The 15,346-nt window shown below is 37.3% G+C and overlaps 1 protein-coding gene across 2 annotated transcripts in view; it reads right to left on the bottom strand.

Annotated features, from left to right (window-relative positions):
* Positions 1–5,707: 5,707 nt before the first annotated feature.
* The window catches only part of LRGUK (leucine rich repeats and guanylate kinase domain containing), a 109,858-nt gene continuing 100,219 nt past the window's right edge, over positions 5,708–15,346 (bottom strand). For both annotated transcript variants that reach the window (XM_087430902.1, XM_004430835.3), the window contains one exon: positions 5,708–12,103. In XM_087430902.1, the coding sequence (XP_087287028.1) occupies positions 11,973–12,103 (131 nt within the window). In that variant the 3' untranslated portion in view covers positions 5,708–11,972. The remainder of the gene's footprint in view (positions 12,104–15,346) is intronic.

Here is a 15,346-nt window from a genome sequence, read left to right as displayed (position 1 = left end):
TATATTTAAATTATTTTATTTCTCACATTGTATGAATAGAAATGGAAATACTGAATCCATATGACCCACATGGACAGTGATCATATAAATTATTATCTAAACTAGTATGCTTTTGAGAATGAAAGGGAACCCTGTTCATAATTTTGCTGGGACAATAGGCATAAACTGGGACAGCAGCAAGCAAATCTGATGCATGATCACTCAACCAACAAGGACATTTTCAGGTCTTCCCTTACCCCAGCATTCCCAGTCACCATGAAACGGAGTAGCATTTCTGGCTTTCCCTAATAAATCCTTCATATCTTCCAAACCTGTATTGCCAAAAATACTTCTTATAAAAATAGCTAATGTTTATTGAGCGTTTATTATTTGACAAGTATGTTACATGGACAATTCTGAGGTGAATAGGGTATGAACTTCCCTGAAGTAGATGTCGTTTTTTCCCAAACTGGATTGGTGTAGCTATTCACAGTCTGCCCTTCCAGTGCTTATGTGGCTTTCTGTGTATTCAAACAGTGGTCTCTGATGTCCTTCCTGTTGGATTTGGGGCTAGCCTTGCCAACAACGTGCAACCACACAGGAGGGAAAGGTCAGAGGGAGGGTCTACTAGCAATGATTTCTAAATAGTCCTGGCTGACTTGGTGAAAGAAATATGTAGCCACAGGGAAGTGGCACTGGAGGGGCCCCTGGCAGGCTGTACACTTGCTCTCTACCTTCCTCTAATTGTGTATTCTTATTCTTATGCTTATTCTATGCTTATTTGTGGTTGACTCTTCTGCCTTGTTAACAAAAGGAGTTTCCTGGTACATGCAGTTCTTTTCCCTCCTTATGAGGGACCTGAAAGATAGCTAACGCAAGGGTTAGTGCTAGTAGGGCTTCTTTTTACAATAGGAGAGCCATATTTCTGCTGAACACCTTCTCTGACAGAACCCTAACCAGACAGCCGTGGCCCTCTTAGAGTGCTGGAAGTTTAAAGGGATCCATTCTACCTCCCCAAACAGACCGTGGCTGCCCCTGAAGAAAGGCTGGTCTCTTACAATAATTACCGCTACCCTATTTTATGGAATCTAAGATGTTATAAATTTTAATATACACCATCATTTTATATTCCACAAAGAAAAATAATGCTGCCAATTCAACTACGGCATGCCATCAATTTAAAAATGTGCCCTGATTTTAAATATTTTAAATATATGTCTCTTAGAATCGATATAATACTTTTTTTCCTGTCGATATTCCACCACTTGATTATTAATTCCCTACCCAGACCCACCACAGGGGGTTGGGACTTGAGGCTGGAGACCTGCCTGCTATCGTTCAACCTGATTTATCACTCCTAGGTCTGTGAAATGACATCTCCATCAGTCCCTCCATGACTGAGCCTAGCAGTGGAAGAAACAGAGAGTTGAGTAAACAGCCTAAGGTCCGACTCCTAGCAAATGGGTGAATCAGGATTTGAACTGAAGAATTCTGACAGCAGTCTCACACAATTAATCATTATGGTATAGTGCCTCCCTTTATACTTAGACAGGGCCTCTCAAAAAATTGCTTTGGGGGAAGGGCAGGGATTGTGATTTTGTATTATATAGTCTACTTTGGGGGACATCACAAGAAATGGCCGTGTCAAACTCAAGACTGTATTTAATGTCTGTAAGGTATTGAGAACGTGGTCCACATGTTCACACAGCGCCCCCTTTGGGAGAACTGGGAAAGAAACGTCTCCAAAGTCTCGTTATCAAGAAAAGCTGAGCTGCTCCTGGGCAACTATTTGACTTGATCTTAAAGTCACCGTGAATCTTAAAACTGTGGAACTGACGTGCTTCTGTCTTTACTGTGAATACTAGGAAGCTTAATTTTGTGACCCACCTCTAACAATTAGCCTTGCACTTGATATATTAAACATCGTCTTTTTTCTCTTTGCCCTAATATACTTACTTTGTCATGTTTTATCTGATTGAATTGAATGTACTACTGTGAGTGTCCTCAAACCTTTTTGGAATGCAGTGGTATACAATACAATACATACAAACATACACCTTTATGAACTTTTGAAATCTTAGTCCTTTCTAGAAATTGAAATACAGAAGTCCAGGTTAATATGACAGCATATTAGCAGCTACCTATCCTAATTTCCCATACAATGAATTATGAAAGACACTTCCCTTATAAAATCCAAACAAAAATAACAAAAGTAACTGGCACAGGGCCGGCCCTGTGGCTTAGTGGTTAAGTGCGCATGCTCTGCTGTTGGCGGCCGGGGTTCGGATCCCAGGCGTGCACCGACGCACCGCTTCTCCAGCCATGCTGAGGCTGAGTCCCACATACAGCAACTAGAAGGATGTGCAACTATGACTTACAACTATCTACTGGGGCTTTGGGGAAAAAAATAAATTAATTAAAAAAAAAAAGTAACTGGCACTAGGAATAAAATCTAAACTTAAGCCCATATGCCAAAGTCTTGCTATATGCTCCCACTGAACATAGCATCCTGGGGAGAGCAGAAAGAAAATACATCCTGGGAATAGCAGAATAAATGTTTAAAAAATGTTAAAAAGTTCAGTCACCTCTCACCTCTCATTTCTCCTATTGGAACACAGAAATCGAGCAGATTCCTCCATTGCTGTAGAACTATTTTCTGAAATATTCCCCTTCCCTCACTTTCCGTTCTGGCTTTCAGATTAAGAATTTGACAAAGAGAAAGGAATCATATATAAAAATTGGTCATAAATATTGAAACTATTGAAAAATCCAGAGATAAATAAAATAAAAATAAATATTGAATATAAAGCCAAAACAGCTCTTGAAGATTTATTTGGCAAAAAGAAAAAGAGGGGTGAGGTCCTATAAACTGAGTCATAATTAAATTCCTAATTAAATTTATAATTGTGGGAATGAGAAAGGCAGGGAGAAATCAAAACATTTTAGAGTCCATGATATACATCAGAATAGGGAGAAATATACCTTCCAAACACTATAAATGAAAAGAGCAAAATATATAGCAAAAGACATAAACCAATATGTGAAACAGCAAAAAAACACAGTCTCAAACTCACTACGAAATATAAGACAAAATGATAGAAATAGGACTCAACTCAACAGTATTAAAAAGAAATAAAAATAGTTTCGCTCCACAACTGAAGTAAGAGGCAGGGACTTGCACCGGGTTCCAGAAGAACATCTAACTATCTGTTTCTTACAACAGTGAGACCAAAATCAAATCACATAGAAAAAATAAGATTGAAAGGATAGAATAAAATGTATTAGGCAAACACAAATAAGCAGAAGTGGCACCAGTATTATCAAAGGAAAGTTCAAAGCAAAAAGGATCAACGCCAAAAAGGACCCCTTTATATTGAAACAAGGTGAAATCCATAATTATGCAACACGTCAAGGAAAGAAGATTGTGTGGATGTCAAGGCAGAGAGGTGCTGAGACAGACCCCTGGCCTCAGAATGGCACAAGGGAGCAGTTGGTTTATTATGTGTTTTCATAAAAAGAACTAAAGTTACATAGAAAAGAGGCTTGACACACCTGGAGTGGTCAGAATGATGGGGGTGCCGAGCAGCTACAGGCATGGACCCTGGAAAGTAGGCAAGACCCGAGACTTTCTCATTAATACAGGAACCAGATGCCCCCCTGATATCTTGAAACTCTGTAAACTCCTGGAAGTTGGATGCAATCCCAGGTAAAAAGCAAGAGAAACGGAATTGATTGAGCTTGTCCTGAATTGACTGAGAATAAGATTGTTTCTTGCACTTTCAATTAGAGTTTAAAATTAAGAGTTTGTGGCCTGAGATATTCTTACTATACATGCATTATCTAGCTTAATCATCACAAGAATCCTAACAGGCAATCCTGTGATAATCCTAGCTTTATAGATGATAGTGCTTTGATTCAGATAGATAGTAATTTACATTTCTAACACTTTTTTACTTTATGTACTTTGATGTTATATGACGATTCATAAGGGCTTGTGACTGTTACATCTTAGTAATGGGATGCACCTGGTTTAATGTAAAAGGATGTTTTATGTATCATTTAATGATTTTTGTCTTGACCTCTTACTTTGACTATAATATTGCTATTTTTTTATTTGTGTGATGTTACTTTTGATGCTTCTGTGAGCATTTCTTTTGTGTACCACTAACTTTTCCTCAGTCAGCCAGTAATCCAGGAAGTAGGGGTGGAAGAAAGAAGGAAGGGAGGGAGGGAAAGGAACAGAAATCCAGCCACTGTGAGAGGTTTTTTAACTTATCAGTGTAAGTAGAAAAAAAATAAAAAGAAAATAAATTATTTGAATAATGCAATTAATATGATTGAATTAATACTTCAAATTTTTGCACTGTACAAAGAAAACACCTTCCTTTCTATGCTCATTCATGGTAAAACTCACAGTAAACTAGGAATTAAATGAAACTTCTTTTTCCAAAGAAGTTTATCTGCCAAAAATCTATAGCATATATCACACTTTACTAGTGAAGCATTAGAAATTTTTTTTGTGTGTGAGGAAGATTGGCCCTGAGCTAACATCTGCCAATCCTCCTCTTTTTTTGCTGAGGAAGACTGGCCCTGGGCTAACATCCATGCCCATCTTCCTCCACTTTATATGGGACACCGCCACAGCATGGCTTGACAAGTGGTGTGTTGGTGCGTGCCTGGGATCCAAACCGGCGAACCCCGGGCCACCGCAGCGGAGTGCGCGCACTTAACCACCTGCACCACTGGGCCGGCCCCATTAGAAATATTATTTTTAAAATCAGAAGTGGATAAGGATGCCCACTATCATTGCTTCTATTCAACATTTTATTGAAGTTTCTCTCCAGGGCACTTTTTAAAAAGAAAAAATATGAAATAAAGTAAAGAGAAAAAAGAGAATAATAATAAGAATAGAAAGAAAGGAAAAATGGTCATTTTGATGACATTATTTGGATGGAAATCCTGAAATAATCTATAAATATATTGTTAGAATACATATGATATTTGTAGAAATGAATTATATTCTATACACCAGTAACAGAAAATATAATCTTAAAGAATATTCCATTTACAACAACCAAAATAAAAGGCACCTAGAAATAAATCTCACTAAAGATACATATGTCCTTTATGGAGAAAATTACACAACTTTATGAGAGGAATTTAAAAAATTGACACAAATGGAGCATGTTTATAGATAGGGAGATCCAATATCATAAAGAAGACGAACCTCCCCAAATTTATGAATTAAATGTAATTCTAATCAACTCCAAGCAAGGCATTTGTGGAGTTTGATAAACAAATTCTAAAATTACTTGGAAAAGCAAAATGTGAAGAATAGCCAAGATAATTGCAAAGAAAATCAAAGTGCACAACTTGTCTTCCCATGTTGTAAGTCTTAATATAAATGTATAGTAAATAAAACAGTGACGTAGAGCAGAGAGCCCAGAAACAGACCCATGCGTTTATGGAAACAATATGAGAGATGTGGTCTTACAGACTGGAGAGGAATAGGGATGAGACAACTAGAAAAAAATTAAATCCTACCTCACACCATATACAAAAATCCATTCCAGGTACAGCAGAGACCCAAGTTGGAAAAGCAGAACTTTTTTTAAAAAAAGCACTTAGAAGAATATCTAGGAGACGATATTTATCAGTATGGGATAGGGAAGGAATTTGTAAGACATAAAAATTACAAACCATAAAGAAAACGATTGACAAATTTGGCCAGATTAAAAACTTTTATTCATTAAAAGATAACATTTTAAAAAGCGAAAAGACAAGACACAGTCTTGGAAAAGACATTTGTAATTTACACAATTAACAAAGAATTAATAACCAGAATATATAAATAAATCCTGCAAATTGATAAGAAAAAGACAATTATCCAACTTAAAACTAGGCAAAACATATAAATAGGCAATTCACAGAAAAGAAGCTATATGCGGCCAATAAATTTATTAAAAATGTTCAACTTTACTAGTAATTGGAAAAACTCAAATTAAATACCACAATGAGTTTACATTAACAGCTATTGGATTAGCAATAAAAAGACTGTCAATTCCACTTTTCGGTGAAGATGCAGAAAAATGGGAACTCTCTTACATGTTGGTGAGGGCATATGTAGCAATGTAACCAATGTAGCAATAGCTGGTAAAGTTCAAGATTTATACACCTATAACACAGCAATTCAACTCCTAGACAAGAATACTTTTAGTTGCATCCTTTGTAGAAGGAAAAAAAAGTGGAAACAAATTTAGCTTTCATCAACAGGAAAGTAGATAAATTGTGGTATACTCCTATAATGGAATACTACACAGCAGTGAAAAAATTGAAAGTCAAAACAACACAATCCACATGGACCAATCCCACAAACATAATGTTGAGAGAAAAGTTAATTGCTGAATATATACAATGTAATTGAAGTTTAAAATCACGGTGAACAAAAGTATATATTGTTTAGGGATAGATGCATATGTACTAAAGTCTTTATCAAGCTGAGGAAGGTCTCCTGTATTCTCAGATTTTTATCAGGAATAGGTTTTGGACTTTGTTGAATGTTTTTTCTGCGTCAATTGGTATAATTATCTGATTTTTCTTGTTTAGCCTGTTATTATATTGGATTTCATTGGTTGATTTCAACTATTGAACCAACCTTGCATCCCTAGGTTAAACCCCACTTGGTCATGGTGTATAATTCTTTTTATGTATTGCTGGATTTTATTTGCTAACATTTTGTTAAAGATTTTTGCTTCTATATTCTTGAGTGATATTAGTCCATAGTTTCCTTTCTTTGTACTCTCTGTCTAATTTTGATATCAGGGGTATATTGACCTCATAAAATATGTTGAGAAGCGTTCTTTCCTTTTCTATGTTCTGGAAGAGATTGCGTAGAAATCATATGAATTCTTCTGTAAACATTTGGTAGAATTCTCCAGTGAAAGCATCTGGGCCTGGAGATTTCTTTTTCAGAATTCAATTATGAATTCTTTAATTCAATTTAATTCTTAAATTTCTTTAATATATTTATAGGGTTATTCAAATGATCTATCCCATATTGGGTGAGTTGTGGTAGTTTGTATTTTGTGAGGAATAGGTACATTTCATCTAAGTTGTCAAATTTATGTATGTGGAGTTGTTTGTAGTATTCCCTTACTATCCTTTGATGTCTGCAGAATCTGTAATTTCTTCCCATTTTATTTCTAATATTGGTAATTTGTGTCTTCTCTCTCTTTTTTGTCAGTTTTACCAGAGAGAAGTTGTCAATTTTATTGATTTTTTCAAAGAAGCAGCTTTTTGTTTTATTGATCTCTCTATTGTTTTTCTGTTTTCATTTTCAGTGATTTCTGCTCTTATCTTTATTATTTCCTCTGCTTACTTTGGGTTTATTTTGCTCTTTTTTTAGGTTCTTGAGGTAGGAGTTTATTGATTTAAGAATCTTCCTCTTTTCTAATATATACATTTAGTAATATAAACTTCTCTTTCAGCACTGTTTTAGCTGCATCTCATAAATTTTGATATAGTGTATTTTCATTTTCATTCAGTTCGATGTATTTTTAGTTTTTTTTAATTCCCTTGGGACCCTCTCATAGCCCTACGGGTTATTTGGGAGTGTGTTGTTTAGCTTCCCGATGTTTGGAGATTTTCCTGTTATCTTTCTGTTATTAACTTCTAGTTTGATTCCATTATGGTCAGAGAACATACTTTGTATGATTTCAATTCTTTTAAATTTGTTAGATTTCTTTCATGGCCCAGGATATGGTCTATCTTGGTAATGCTCCACGAGCACTTGAAAAGAATGTTTATAGGGCTGTCATTGAATGGAATGTTTTATATATGTCAATTAAATCCTATTGGTTGATGATGTTGAATTCTTATGTATCCTTGCTGATTTTGTTTAGTCTTCCATCAATTGTTGAGAAAGAAGTGTTGAAATCTCCAACTATAATTGTAAACTTGTCTATTTCTCCTTTCAGTTCTATCAATTTTTCTTCACATATTTTGCAGGTCTGTTGTTCAGTGCTTACATATTTAATCTTGAAATGTCTTCTTGGTGGATTGATCCTTTTATCCTTATGTAATATGTCTCTGGTAAAATTTTTTTCTCTGAAGCCTGCTTATCTGATATTAATATCACCATTCCCACTTTCTTTTGATTAATGTTTGCATAATATATGAAAATACTTTTCCAACCTTTTATTTTCAACCTGCCTACATTGTTAGATTTCAAGTGAGTTTCTTGTAGACACTATATAATTGGGTCATGTTTTTTATCCACTCTGCCAACCTCTGCCTTCTAAGTGGTGTATTTAGACCATTTACTCTAATGTAATTGTTGGTATGTTAAGGGTTAAGGCTGCTTTTGGTTTGTCATTTTGTCTTTTGGTTTTCTCTCTTCTTTTTCCTGCCTTCTCATGTGTTACTTGAACATTTTTTTTAATTCCATTTTTATTTATCTATAGTGTTCTTGAGTGTATCTCACAAAGTAGCTTTTTTAGTGATGTTCTAGGTATTACATTATTCATATATGACTTACTACAGTGTACTGGTGTTGACATTTTAATAGTTCAAGTGAAATGTAGAAAGCTTACCTCCCTTCAAGTCCCCTTTCTCCTGTTTATAATATAATTGCCTTAAATTATACATACCTTCTACATATATTGAGAACCACATCAGACAATGTTATAATTTTTGCTCAACCATCAAACGTAATTTAGAAAACTCAAGATAAGAAGGAACTTCTATTGTATTTATCCATATTTTTACTCTTTCCATTGTTCTTTTTTCCTTTTTGATGTTCCAGATTTCCTTCTTTTATCATTTTCATTCTGTTCCAAGAATTTTCTTCAGCCATTCTTTTAGGATAGGTCTACTGGCAACATATTCTCTTTGTTTTCCTTCATTTGAGAATGTCTTGATTTCTCTTTCATTTCTGAAGGACATTTTCACTGAATATAGAATTCTAGATTGATGGGGTTTTTTTTCTTTTAGCACTAGAAAATGTTCCTCCACTTCCATGGTTTCTGGTGGTACTATGGTTTCTGATGAGAAATCCAGTATCATTTGATTTGGGTTTTTTTCCCTGTAACTAAGATATCATCTCTCTTTCGCTGCTTTAAGATATTTTTCTTTGTCTTTAGTTTTCAGAAGTTTGATTATGAGGTGTCTTGTAGATTTATTTGGCTTTATCCTATCTGAGATTCACCATCTTCTTGAATTTGTATAGTTTTTGGCTTTCATCAAATTTGGGGGATTTTCAGATGTTATTTCTTCAAATACTTTTCAGCCCCATTCTCTTTTTGCTCTCCTTCTGGATGTCTAATGACATAAACATTAGGTCTTTACATATAGGCCTACATGTCCTTGGAGCTCATTTTGTTTTTCAGTCTATTTTCTCTTTTTTGTTCAGGTTGGGTAATTTCAATTGCTCTGTCTTCAAGTTCACTGATTTTTTTTTGTCTGTCCTCTCCATTTTAATGTAGAGTCAATCTATGAGTTTTTAAATTTCAGTCATTGTATTGTTCAGCTCTAAAATTTATATCTGATTCTTCTTTATATTTTCTATTTCTTTGCTGAGACTATCTTTTTCATTTTTTTCAATCATGTTCATAATTGCTCGCTGAAGCAAGTTGATTAGAATTACATTTTTATGGTAGCTGCTTTAAAATCCTTGTCAGGTAACTCCAACATCTGTTTCATCTTGATGTTGGCATATGTTGATTGTCTTTTCTCGTTCAAGTTGAGGTTTTCCTGACTCTTGATGAGTATTTTTTTAAAAATTTCATCTTGGCTATAGTATGTTATGTGACTCTGGATCTTATTTAACTCTCCTCTCTTAGCAGACATTCTTGACACCACACCAGTCAGGGAGGGGGGACTAATTCATTACTGCCAGGTGGAGGTGGAAGTCTAAATTCTCCACTTGGCCTCTCTTGACACTTAGGATGGGAAAGGGGGGAATGATGCCTTATTAGAACTGCCTGGGGGTGGAAGTTTAGGGTTCCCCGCTAGGCCTCCACTTATACCACCTCAGCTGAGAGGGGGAGGGGCACTCTTTAATGCCCCTACATGGCCTCCACTGACACTGCAAAGAGATAGGTCAGTGGTGAAATTCCTGGATCTCCATAAGACCTTCTCTGAGACTACCCTGATGGGAAGGGGAACAGGTGCCTCATTACTACCAGCTGGGGAATAGAAGTCTAGGTCCGTAAGTGGCCTTTAATTATATTGTGGGAGGGAGTTCTCATTAATATTGGGTGGTGGTGAAAGGCCTGGCTCTCCACAAGAACTTCTCTGACGCTATCCCAGAAAGGAGGAGGAGGAGAACCTTGTTACAGAAAAGGGTGGAAGCCTTTGTTGACAGGGGTGGATGGGTGAGGGTGGGGCTACAGTTTTATCCATGGTGTTTGACTAAAGTAAGGTGGTTATTGTCTAAAGTTTTCTTTCTTGCTAGGCTGCCCCTTTCCTAGTCCTTTAGCTAGGGAGAGTTGGCTTTTTGTTGGAGTTTTTATTGTCTGTACTGTTAAGTGTTTTGGGGTTGTAACTTCTCCAGCAGCCAGTTCAGGATATTTGAGGCAAAAAGGAAACTCTGGGAACTCACCACTATGTCACCACTCAGGTCCTGAGGTCCCCAGCTGGTCTGCCTTCTTCCTTCCACCTCTCAATCTTCTTGTCTTTGTTCTATATATAATTTCTAGGATTTTCACTTTGCTTATGGGAGAAATAGGGAAAAGTACATCTCCTCCATATTGTCTGAAATTGTAACTTTTATTTTTATATCATTTAGTGTGTCTAAAATATTTCGCAACAACTTTTTAAAAGATTAGATGATGCTGGTGAAAGTTAAACTATTCTTTAAGATCTTGGGGCAACGCCACCCACTCTCCACCCTCCCACTTCTCCAGAAAGTACTGCCTCCCTTTTCCTGCTCAGGCTTGTCCTCTCCTCCATGTTCCCCCTCTCATCCCCTCCCACCAACCCCAAGAAAAGAACTTTAACCAGCTCCTGTTGAGAATAGAGCTAGGTGCAAATCATGCTACATCCAAATCTGAGTTATGGTAAAGGGAGTTATTAAAGAGGATTTTGATATTTTTAAAAGGGAAGTCATTAGAGAGTTTTGATATTTAAAATATTTAAAAATTAGTACAGTACTATGTGAAGGCTCCTGTTCCTATGAGTAGTCATGCACAGAGGATTCGAGAAGAGACCATTTACCAATCCATTGGGATGTGTTTCAATGTTTTAACAACCAGGATAGTCTTACTGGCACATATCAGCTGACTACTAGCATTATCTATAACTACTCAATGTTTTTTTCTGCAAACAGCAGGTAACGCAACCACAAAGATGATGAAAGTTGTTTAAAAACATTTCTAATGACAAGCAGTACTTAATCAGAGCCAGGAAAGGGTGAAATGAAAGAAATATCTGATACTTTTTACTCTTTCATATTGCTAAAACAAGTTGAGAACCATGAAAAATTACATTAATTAATTCCCTTTGAGAGATGCAGTTGATATCATGTTGGCCACAAGTTAAATGGAACTCTACAACCCTTTCAAAATCAGAAGAACAAAATATTTCAATCCCCTAGAGTATACACTAACGTTATAAATGGACACATTGAAATTTCAAGAGCACAATCCCAGTTGAATAGATCCAAAAATTACTAAGCACATAGCAACACAGAGATCTCGAAAGATTTTGCCATCTGATATTTCACAGCAGGAAGCAGCTGGAAAAAATCAATAATAGCTATGGAAAAAACTGAAAGTACAATTCTCAAAGCTAAGAATAACTTACATTAAAAAAAAGATAGACACTAATCAGAGAATCACAAAAGAAATTGATTGAGAGAATTCAGGCAGATAGAACATTCTTTTATAGGTAGTTGGTTGAGTGAGAATAGCCAGGATCCATGGCCAGGTAAGACAAAGGGGTTGGACATGATCAGTGCAAATTTTCCATGTTAAGATCAATCGTCAAGCACTGGTCTACTTGTGGCCCTGAGGGATTGGAGGGAGGGTGGGTTTGGTGTTGGAACCTGGGCAACTGATGACTGAGATCCCGTGTCTTCTGTGTTGGAGAGGCCATTTTTCACATGGAAATGAATGTTTACTTGGTGCTGTGAAATATTAAGAAAAAAAAAGATACAGTACATATAGTCAACCCCTTGGTATACTAAACAAAGAAATAAGCATTGTGTAATGTAAGCACCAGAATAATTTTTAGAATTAATTCATAACACACTATAAGGAATAAATGACATCCAAACAAGAAAAATAAAGGATGAGTTTCAGAATATATGATGTGCATGGCTGGACAAGCCTTGGGTTGTGTGGACTTGCCTAATGACCAGAAGGTTGCTATAGCAAGGAATTCCTATGCTACTCTTCTATCCTGCTCATACTCTCTGTAACCATATCCTGCACCATATTCTTTTACAATGATACATAAGCAGACTTAGCACGCACACACACACACGGGCACATCCTGAAGTCCTTCCTAGAAAAACCTCATCTAATGTCCTCTAAGGTTGGTCTGTTCATCAAGCATAAGACAGCAAGGATGAACCATGGAGCTAGGTTCTTTCAGAGACTCCCTGTCAGAAGCAAGTGGAATTTGGATGATAGAGACTGAAGCTGGAAGCATGGTAGCCATAGAGGAAGCCGAATTCTCACTGGGGAGAAAGCAGTGTAGTAGGCATTGAGAAAGTAACGCAGAGGATTCTCCAGGAAGTGAGAAAAATGGAGTGACATATAACATAAGATCAAAAAGACTCAATCTATTGGGCAAACCGAAGCAATCCAAAATGTTAAAGGCAAAATGGACCTTTTCAAGGTATATTCAGAGTCAGGATGGCATACTCCTTGAGAAGATGATACCACGTTAACAGAGGACAAAAAAGAAAAGAAAAGAAAAAGCTCCTCCTTGTTTGCTTCTTTTTTTTCACCATGGAGATATTTTTTAAACTGGAAAGGGTAACAAAAACATCTTCAGAGAATAAAGGCCCTGAAGAAGAGAGAAGACAGCAGAAGATTAGGCCTCCTTTCTCAATCAGTCCAAGTTGACACACTCAGGTAAGTTACATCCCAGGGTGCTGAAATACCCTACAGAAGTAATTTAGAGTGTCTGGTCTTTGAGAATTCACTGACAGTCAGAAAAGCCCTGGAGACAAATAGTATCCTCATTTTAAAAATGGAAATAAAGATACACAAACCAGTACACCTGACTTTAAACCTTAGTAAATTTGAGTTTGTTAAAGAAATGATTTGTGCATTTAGAAAATACTGTCGTAAGTGTTAAGTATTGGAAGGGATTTGCAAAGAAAAATTACTTCAAATTAACTTAATTTCCCTTTTACTCAGGCAGGGGTCAACAAACTATAGTCCATAGGCCAGATCTGGTCTGCAGCCTGTTTTAGTAAGTCAAGTTTTATTGGAACCCAGCCCAAACCCATTCACTACATATTGTCTGTGGCTGCTCTCACACTACAATGGTAGGATTGAGTAGTTTCAAGAGTCTACATGGCCCATAAAGCCAAAAGCATTTACTGTCCGGCCCTTTACAGAAAGCTTGCTGACCCCTGAGTCAGAAAATACCACTGCTATACTGTGTCTTGATTTCTGCAAGACACATATCAAAGTTTCTCATGTGAATACACTAGAGAGATGTGAGTAGGAATCACATACCAGGTAGAATCTCCCTGGAATTGAGTCTCCAGAGACTTGTCACAGGATGCTACTCTTGGCCAAGTTCTGGGTCCTATTGTTGACAGTTACTATGACGAAGGCATAGGTGGCGTGCTTGCTGGCTTTATAGAAATCTATAAAGTAGTTAATTTGGGAGATGAATCAAGACCCAAAATAATCTAATCAAGTCAGAATGTGAGGCTGAAACCAAAATGATAAAAAAATGAGAATAAAAGTTGAAGTTCTGTCAAAAAAAAAAAAAATGAAGTGTGCTTATATTGAATGATAGAAAACTGGTTTGGCAGTTCACATGAATAAGATATGAGAGTTTCACTGACCCAGAGCCAGTGGTGTGATGTGATTGCTGAGAAAACTACCACAGAAAGATGTCAGCAAGATGCAGACTAGGAAGCTCCAGCCCTCCTTCCCCCATGGAAACATTAAGTAGACAACAAGGGGCTAGCTAAAATAACTTCATAGGAGCTCTGGAAATCAGTGAAAGATCTACAGCAACCAACTGAATGCCCAGTCAAGAGAAAGGCATATTAAAAATAGTAGGGGGGCTGGCCCAGTGCTGTGGTGGGTAAGTTCACGTGCTCTGCTTCAGCGGCCTGGGGTTCACAGGTTCAGATCCTGGGCGCCGACCAACGCACCGCTTAGCTTATCAAGCCATGCTGTGGCAGCGTCCCATACAAAATAGAGGAAGATGGGCATGGATGTTAGCCCAGGGCCAATCTTCCTCAGCAAAAAGAGGAGGATTGGCAATGGATGTTACCTCAGGGCTAATCTTCCTGACACACACACACAAATAGTGGGAAATTTCATGGAATTTTTACTCACCTTTGCCCCAAGCCCACCCTGGCGAGTTGAGGTTTGGCTTGGGAGAAGGGAGGCCTGGTCCCCAGTTCTCTCTTGCGAACCAGAGAGAGCAAAGCAATGTTTACCCTGTCTAGGGGCTGCCTGATGGTCTCTGTGTGACGTAACTCAGAGCCCAGATGGCCAAAAGTGGCATAGCTGGGGTCTCAGACTAGAGGAAGCCACAGAAAGCAGTGGACAGGGCTCGTGAAAACTGCTAGGGGGTGATGGACCCACAGAAGCCTGGGGCAAGAGATGACTAATTGAGGAACACAATAGAACAGTCAAGGCCCCAACAAGAAGCAGGAGTAAGACTGCAGATAAAATACATCTGTGTATACTGGGGGCTTGGAAAAAAGCACACTCACAGGTCCAGGGAAAGTGCATGGCCACAAAAGGACTGAAAAGACCTTAAGCCCTCGCACTGGGCTGATCCTGGGCTCAGAACACACCCTGCTAATTAGTCAAGCTCTTCCCCTGCATGGAGCCAGGCCACAGATTTGGAGAGGCAGCTGCTTTTTCAAATGCCCAGTTTTCAACAAAAGATCACCAGGCATATAAAGAAACAGGAAAACATGGCCCATTCAAAGAACAAAATAAATCTCCAGAAACCATCCCTGCAAAAAACTGCCACAATCTTCTGCTATGTGTATAAAAATTTACAATCATAATACCTAGCAGGTATCTGGTTCTTTACTTCTTACTTATACCACACCCATCTTGTCTAGTCCTGTGTTACTATATTATATATTACATCATAATATACGTATATATTACAGTAATATATAGTAATATAGGATATCCCTGTGTTATTGTAGGAC

Source organism: Ceratotherium simum, chromosome 1 (assembly GCF_057802395.1).
Source record: "Ceratotherium simum simum isolate JZ-2026a chromosome 1, ASM5780239v1, whole genome shotgun sequence".
Taxonomy (NCBI): domain Eukaryota; kingdom Metazoa; phylum Chordata; class Mammalia; order Perissodactyla; family Rhinocerotidae; genus Ceratotherium; species Ceratotherium simum.
The sequence above is the reverse complement of the archived record's forward strand: the minus strand, read 5'-3'. Positions and strand labels throughout refer to the sequence as shown.